Source organism: Pygoscelis adeliae, unplaced genomic scaffold (assembly GCF_000699105.1).
Source record: "Pygoscelis adeliae isolate BGI_AS28 unplaced genomic scaffold, ASM69910v1 Scaffold66, whole genome shotgun sequence".
NCBI classification, from domain to species: Eukaryota; Metazoa; Chordata; class Aves; order Sphenisciformes; family Spheniscidae; genus Pygoscelis; species Pygoscelis adeliae.
The window spans coordinates 6,860,697-6,869,306 of record NW_008825167.1 but is presented as its reverse complement, the minus strand read 5'-3'; the positions used below and the strand labels follow the sequence as shown (position 1 = coordinate 6,869,306).

Here is an 8,610-nt window from a genome sequence, read left to right as displayed (position 1 = left end):
CACAAGAAAGACACGGACCTGTTGGAGCAGGTCCAGAGGAGGGACACGAAAATGATCAGGGGGATGGAACAGCTCTCCTGTGAAGAAAGGCTGAGAGAGTTTGGGTTGTTCAGCCTGGAGAAGAGAAGGCTCCAAGGAGACCTTGCTGCAGCCTGTCAGTACTTCAAGGGGACTTATAAGAAAGATGGGGGCAAACTTTTTAGCAGGGCCGGTTGTGGCAGGACAAGGGGGAATGGCTTTAAACTAAAGGGGGGTAGATTTAGACTAGATACAAGAAAGAAATTTTTTACGCCAAGGGTGGTGAAACACTGGCACGGGTTGCCCAGAGAGGTGGTGGATGCCCCATCCCTGGAAGCATTCCAGGTCAGGTTGGACGGGGCTCTGAGCAACCTGATCTAGTTGAAGATGTCCCCGCCCACGGCAGGGGGGTTGGACTAGATGACCTTTAGAGGTCCCTTCCAACCCAAACTATTCTATGATTCTAACTCCACTCAGGAAGCACAGCTGAAATAATATGGAAAATGTCTAAAAATTACACTAAATTTGGCTGAATGGTGTTACAATAACATCTCAATGGCCTTTTTATTTTTTTACATTATTGGTTTACAAAAAGCTAAAAATAAAATAATTGCATAATCTTACTATACTAGTACAATGTTGATAGTAAAAGAATGGATTTTATTTGTAACTCAAGGCCAAGATATCCAAGGAAGTTAAATGTGTCCAAATCATTTTGCATGTTATCATCAGGTTTAAGCACCTGTCTCCATTTGTTTCCTTTGCAAACTTCAAGCTAACGCACTCATTTTTCTTTGTAGAATTGTATTTACAAATGGGTGTATGCATATGTGCATCTCCAGTCCTCTCCTGTGAGGGAAGCATGTGTTCAGTGTACCGGACAGCAGTACTATCCCAGCTCCTGAACTCCATGTATGTGATACATCTCATCTTACTTTGCGTTTTATCTCTACTATAGAACATAATGCAACCTAGCAGAAAGAAATACCTAAAATAATAATCCTATTAATCAGAACGAACTAATTTCACCATAGGGATGCAATAACTTATCAGTAGTCATTGCTCAAAATCCAGACGCCTCCGTATGAATTCATACAGCTGTTTCAAAGTCGAGCAGTAACTACGTCTGTAGTTATTGTGACTACAATAGTCCCTGCTAATATGCCACATGACAAGTTCTTTGACAGATGCATGAGAACCATGAGAAAAAATGTGTATCTCATAAAAGTAACAACTTCTTTGTGAGAAAATGGATGAGAACATTTTTGCAGTAGATTATGGGATGTAATCTGTAAGAGCTTTATTTCTGTGCATTCCTCTCAATGACATACAACTCCCCACCATACAGTAGCCAAAACTATAGCCTGCTCTCCCTTTACTAACTCTTTCTTGCCATCTGGGCTGTCTTTTCAGCCTGTTCATTTCAGCATCTAAAATGGTGATACTGGCAACAATATGGCAAATTAAAGTGAAGCTTAATTTGCTGAGATAGGTACAGAAATGAGCACAACATATGTCACTACTACGCTAATGGTTTTAGATTCACACAAGCTTTTAAATTTGCAGACTTGGCCAGAATGTAAACCAAATCTAGTATAATCCTAACAACACAAATGAACTTCAGTAAATGCATCTGCATTGAAGCAAATTTATTCTAAGAGGGGCTGCACAGCATAAAGGTACTAAAATGACAGCAATATGACTCATTCCTATACTGATTGAGTAGTTATTAAATGCAGTTTTTCAGAGCCTGGTATTAAGCTGTTTCAATGTAAAATTCCATTAACTATATAACACACTACCATTAAATTGCTCTGCCATCCTAAGACGTAAATGGTTTCTAAGACCATTCAACACATGTATTATTTAAAACCTGAAGTGCTAATACAAGGTGGCAGATAATGCCCAAAACTATGACTTTGAAGCTCACTTCCCGCAGCATTAAATATAGACGATTTTGGAGTCTTTATTAAGTTAGTCATAGCAGCTTGATCCCAAATCTTGTTTGCCTTACCCCAGTGAGCTAACTTAAAACCAATTGCGTGTCTCTGATATGTACCAGTGTAACTGAATCACAATCTTAGACAATGAGTAAAATAAAAGCTTAGCATTTCAAACATAAATCTAGTCTCATTTATACGTGAGCAATACACTTAAACTGAAAAACCTTATTTTTAGAGATTCAACATTAATACAAATAGAAAGGAATAAAATTCCACCCTCAAGGAGGAGCTGCAAACCTAGAGTCCATCTCACCTTCAGTGAAATTGCTTTGCCATTTATTTTAATGAGAGTTCATCTACAAAAAATCTAAGTTTATAAAAAATTTTCATTTGAATGTTCTTTTCTTACCTGCTTCAGTGCATTATCCAAAGCAAACATCTTACAAATCCAAGGACTACCAGAAACACTTTTATCAATGCTGTCACCAATTTGTACCCATTATATAGTTCTACCTCCAAAAGTCACAAAACAACTACAGGAACCAACCTTTTCCCTTTCCTTTGTTTGGCTTATAATTTGCTTACACAATATTCACTGAAATGAAAATAATTAGTTTGGGTTTTTTTAGAAATCTGACCTTGGATAACACAGGATATTACAAAAATCCTTGTTGATCTGTCAAAGGTTGTAGATTTTCTACAATTATTTTTAAAGAGTCTATTAACTCCCCTACCAATATTTTGTGCACAAGCATACATAAAACTTAGTATCTCTCAAACCATAAAAAAACTCACAGGTGGCCTTTTTTCCAGTAGCGGTATTAGCAGAGGTATAGGAATGGCACGTGGTTTGGGTACAGTCAAATTAAATTCCTTTGGCTGAGTGACCGTTGAACTCTTGACCATGGTAGTACGATTACTTAATATATCTGTGAGCTGTTCAATCAGTTGCTGTACTTTTGGCTGCCATCTTCAAATAAAAACAGATTTTTCAATTTTATTTCATTTTTTTCTTTCATACAAACTTACACGCAGTATATGAGGTTGGCATTGGTGCAAATTCTGTAATGCTTTCAGCCATTCAATTTTAATAAAATTGACCTATGAATTTGTAGTCATGATTTAGTTTAGATAGAATATCTCTTGATAGATGCTAGTCCATTCAGACTACTAGTGGTGAAATAGCCACAGTTTTTACTGAATAAGCAACAATGTCACCAGTTCGTTTCGCAGCAGGACCAGACTATGAATCAGAAAAGCAGCTGTCATAAGCTAAGTACACACTTAACATACTTAGATGAAGAGACTATGAACAAACAGTGGTCTGAGTATTGCCACTTTTACCAACTGACAGAGTACACATAGATCAATCTCATAGCACAGGCAGTTCTAATAAAAAAATAGAAAGATGTAAGGAGTTTGGTGAATTAGCAAACGAACCCTCAGTGAACCCTGTGGGGCAGTCAAGATGATTTTGATTTCTCTGTGTTTGTGATTTTGGCTTGTATTCTTCCAAGGAATGACAGGAAGGTGTGGAATTCAAGGTAAGACACAAGCAAGTTATCACAAGGCTAATTATGGTGACAGCTTCATGCCAGTTATTCCTCCTCTATATGTGTTCTATCTTTAAGTTTTGCACATGCAGCGGAGCTTTCCCACAACTCAAAAAGCAGCTGACAATGCAAATTTACAGTAACTTGTTTATGTGACTGTTACCTTAGCTAGTACTGTCATTATGGGATGAGGCTTGCAAGTAACTTCTGCAAGTAATGCAGCTCTATTAAAATAAATAGGACTCTTTATATTAACCTCATTGACATTAGAAAGAGGAATACAAAGACATATTTAAAAGAATTTAAGCTACTGAACTGATTAAACTGATCAATGCATCCTCAGCCCCTTGAAGGGAATTTCAAACCCAGTAACCAAATATGATCTTTAACATTGGATATAGAATCATAGAATCATAGAATAACTCAAGTTGGAAGGGACCCAGATCATCCAGTCCAACTCCCTGCTCCTTGCAGGACCAGCTAAAACTGTGTGTATATCTCTATCTGTACATCTCTATCTGTATCTTTATGCTATTGTAAGCATACGTTATAATTAGAATTACTACACTGGAATATATTGAGTCAAATTCTGACTTCAAATATATCCCTGCAGCTCCTGTAGAACTCGGTGGAATTTGGAGTATTGCAAGCCAAATCTAGACTATACATTTGCTAATTTGGCATAATCTACATAGTATGAAAGGATTAATTCTACTGACTTTGATATGACAGTTAGAACGAGATGCAAACTCTTTTTCAGCTGACATTGTTTGTAACATATTTTTGTCTAACATTGTTTGCCATCATCTGGGTTAATCTAAACTGCAGCGAGGATGATGTATGATTGCAGCCACATTGGTGTACCAATGCTAGCTCTAATTTATCTGTCCTGGGTAAAAAAGAGAGTGAAAAAGTGACACAATAGGCTGCAGAGCCACTGTTTCTCCACATGAAAGTGTTCCAGTTTGGCAAGGGTACTCATGCTACTGTATCACCACCTAACCAATGTGTGGACACACCTGGCACCTCAGAGCATTTAAACTGTTAAATGGTGCTGCAATTGTGTAAAGAAATGATAATTTTTAAAGACTTGTTTACATACTTAATCTGATTTGCTCAGAAGGGATTTTATGACCATCGGCATAAACAAGTCTGTGCATAAAGTCAAACTCGGGGAAGTCAAACATCTTTTTTCAAATGCTTAATGTCATACAGATGTTTAAGTGACTTATGAGGCACGAGTCTACCTCTGTAAGATAATGTGAACCTTCTATTTTATTTTTTTTTCAGAGTATGATGTTTGATCTATTCGGGGGTACTGAGAAACAAATGTACAACAGCTGTGAAGGGACTTTTCTATGAGAGAACCTTGCCTCTGGGTAAGTAAAAGGGATTACTATAGTCTCACGAAGACAAGAAGGGTTCTGAGTGACTTCAATAGGAGAAACACTTTAACAGCAAATGGAACTTTCAGGGGAAGCTTTCCCCAGCATTTAAACTTTGAGGTGGTGACGGCTACTTAAGTACCGCTTACCTTAGTAGTGGATCAATCCAGTTCTCTTTTACATACAGTGAATCGTAGAACTGACTCCATTCATCTTTTATCCATGTGTTCAAATACAAGGCATTGAAGAAGAATCTAAGAAACTAATAATAAGTGATTTTTTAAAAATATGAATACTGAAGGTACGGTGTATATAAGACTACAAAAAGATAGTTGCTTTTACTACAAACACTGCTGAAGAACTTGCCCTGTATTTATAATCATAGGTGCTTGATATTTGTAGGTTCTTCTTAGTTCTGTTAGAGCAGCCCCATGTCTTTCAGCCCTATTTTGTGAAACACTAATAGGTACTAAAACAGTTTTAGTGGCCTAACAAAAATCTAGAGACTACAACATGGGGATGTGTTGATGCATCTTTAATTTGCTTCAAACATTGTGAAACAAAAGTTTTTATTCAAAATTAAAGTAATTACTACTGCAATAGACTGATTTTAGTATAATTATACAGTAGAGTTTCAGAGTCTAATATACCCACAGTCAACTCCTGATTATCTATAGCTAGATGATCCGTGGTGCCCAGAAACATCCCAGGCCTGGCACTGCACCTGAATTAACGTAAGTTCCTTTCAGCTCCCTGGGAACCGGGCAGGGAGAACTGCTGAGAACTATAGTAACTGCTATACAATATAGTTTCTTCTTTTATTGAAATATAATTAATTGGCATATTCCCATTAAATAGAAGACTGAAATTTGGCACACTTACACATTGTAGGGCTCTACATGCTGGAGAAATAGCAACTAACATTTGAACTTTTGTTTCCCACTGGAGTTCACCAGAAGGTCAAGAGCCTTTCTTTAAAACTTGAACTGCTCAAATGGCCTTTTGAAACAGACTCTTGAAAAATGGCACTCAGATTCAGTGTGTATCATTTACAGCAGTATAAATTCCAAACTTGCATCTGAACTTTTTCATTAAAATTCTTGGAAATGAAAGTACCAGCAAGTATCATGCTGAAATAATCCCAATAATAGGAAAAAAGCACACTAAATAATATTGACATTATGAGACATACTGGAAGGCAGTGTGCAGTCACTTGAGAAGCTTCTAATGGAGACTGGAGGTGCTGGAGGACTACCAAGGAGCTTCTTAATTCACACGTAGTACCAGGCCCAAGGTGGCTCAGAACTTTGTGAATAATTCAGCTATAAACCATTCAGATTTGACTCAAGGTGTTTGCTGCAGATGTTCAACAAATGTAGAAAGCCTGCTACTTGAAATCTATAGTCTTGATGTGACCTTTTCCAAGGAATTAACGTGTAAATTTAGTCTTATTTTCATCTGTTGTGCTTTTGGTAGAGTCAAAAGACTGATCAACAACTGAAGGACTAAATGAATCCCCTTGGATTCCCATCCTTGTCTAGAAACTACTGCTCTTCCCCAAAACTGCAGATGCTGGCATATCAACACACCATCCAAAAGAAGGTGTTTCATCCCTAAAAGCATGACTATAAACTAAGTGTTGAATTGTGAATAAATTGGTTTTTTGGTGCTTCCAGATTCTGTGGAGTTTGCTAAGTATATGGTAAGGGATGCATTTCATCCCATTGGTCTAGAAACTTCATTCTCCTTATGGAGGATCTTTCTCTGTAGCGCATGCATGTTGGATTACATTTTTCACCTAACATAGCAATTTGTACTTATGCAATGTATGTATAAAATGCTAGAAGACTAGACAGAGTTCATACTCTCCAACAGAACGGATGCACTGTATATACACTACTTCTACCAGTTATCGTAACAAAATTTTACATCCAGGTATCCCAGCTGATACCCAGAGAACATGTCCCCTGCCAAAGTACTCTTCTTACCTTATGGAAGGCCCTGACTATACACAAAGTTTATAAAAAATGTGCTTTTAAACCCATGTAAGCAAGTGTGTGTACAGGGGTGGATTGAACATGAGCCGATATACTTAAAATGAGGCAGACCCTGAGGGGTGAAGCTAGTTTCAAATTTCTAGGTATTCAGAGAGCTCACAGAAGCAGCTGATGTAGAAATACTGCAGGTGGTGATTTGTAAATCCTCCAGTTTTCTTTCACTAGCTTTCATCAAGCTGAACTCCTCCCTCTCTGTGTCCTCAGTATTCCTCTTTTATAACCTAGACCATCTTCAATCAGTTGTCTACTACATTGCCACGTGAAACTAAGCTTCTGAACTGTTTTTTCAGCTCTCCCTGAATGATCTTCTCCATCTAGGTCTTCTAAATATTTGCTGTAACTATCTTTTACAAAGTATTTGCAACTCAACTACTTCTTCAAGGCAGATGAAACTACAATAAAGACACACAGTTAGTGATTTCTAGCTGTTGTATTTAACAGCTGGCTATTACCCCTTGAGGCCTCCTACTGCAACACCAGTTACGTACTGGTTATTAACATTTCACACTTTATTAAGACAAATGGGTAATTATGTGATTGATAAACGCTATGATGTACTCCTGTGAGGTACAGAGAATGGTAACCATGTAATCAGATATCAATACTGTGATGTATATTTTAGTACTGTTTTAGTCACAGTCCCCAGAGAAATGCTACAATAAGGATATGCCCCACTATGCATCATGCTAGAGAAGGCTTTGAATGCAGCCCTGGAAAGGTTATCCAGGCAATGCAGGGATTGCAAATGGCAATGCAGGATTACCAGACATCATTTCTGACCAGAGCATGCCTGGGCCGAAGTCCACAATCTTGATTTTGATAATCCATATCAGAGATGGCGAATGTCAGCAGAGTAAGACCCATGAAGCCATAGCCCATTTCATTTCTTAACAATAGAACCTTTTGCATTTTGTGAACTGAATTGCTAGGAAAAATCCCTTATATTTCTGTTTTATCTTTGGCCACATGTGACAAAGGCGGCAACCCCAATATCAGCGGTCGTTGCTTTTATAGCAGCAAAATGCAGCTTGAAGTTCTCACAGATTTCTGTTTGGATGTTACCAGTACCTGTCTCCTTAGAGAAGTCACTGGACAGTCATTTTGGTAACAGCATTATTCTGCTTACTCCTCTGTCTTGACTGTTCCAGGAGTTTCATTACTCACAGAGCATGATAACCAAGATTCTTTTCCCTTCTAGAGGTGGTGGAATTACACCAGAAATGAATTGTACCCATTTTTACTATTTTAATATATTCTGGCTGTAGTAAGACAAGCGTGTATAATTAAAGACTGTTTTGTAATGCATTTTTACAGGTGGGCTGAATTAATACCTTGCTCTTGAGAATTTGAACATGTGCTGCTAATATTCTTAATGTATTTTTTACACAGTGGGATTGTATGGATTTCTAAAAAGCAAATAAAAAATTGGAAGTTTCCTCATCTGGTATTATCTTTACATCCATGTAATCATTTGCAGAGCTGAAATCCTTATATTCACAACATAAGCTTTTGACTCTTGAGTTAAGGAAGTAACTGCAAGAAACAGCAGGTTCTGTTTCTTCATATAGATCAGCCACTACCCGACAATGATACTATTTTGGCTGTACACACCCACAGCTATTTGCTGTAGTAGCAAATGCAATCAAGGAGGTTC

The 8,610-nt window shown here is 37.6% G+C and overlaps 1 protein-coding gene across 1 annotated transcript in view; it reads right to left on the bottom strand.

Annotated features, from left to right (window-relative positions):
* CFAP99 (cilia and flagella associated protein 99) overlaps positions 1 to 8,610 on the bottom strand; it is a 71,080-nt gene that overhangs the window by 44,268 nt on the left and 18,202 nt on the right. Inside the window, exons 4-5 of the mRNA XM_009328881.1 lie at positions 5,049 to 5,161; positions 2,757 to 2,931 (exon numbers count right to left, since the gene is read on the bottom strand). Coding sequence (XP_009327156.1) covers positions 2,757 to 2,931; positions 5,049 to 5,161 — 288 coding nt within the window. The remainder of the gene's footprint in view (positions 1 to 2,756; positions 2,932 to 5,048; positions 5,162 to 8,610) is intronic.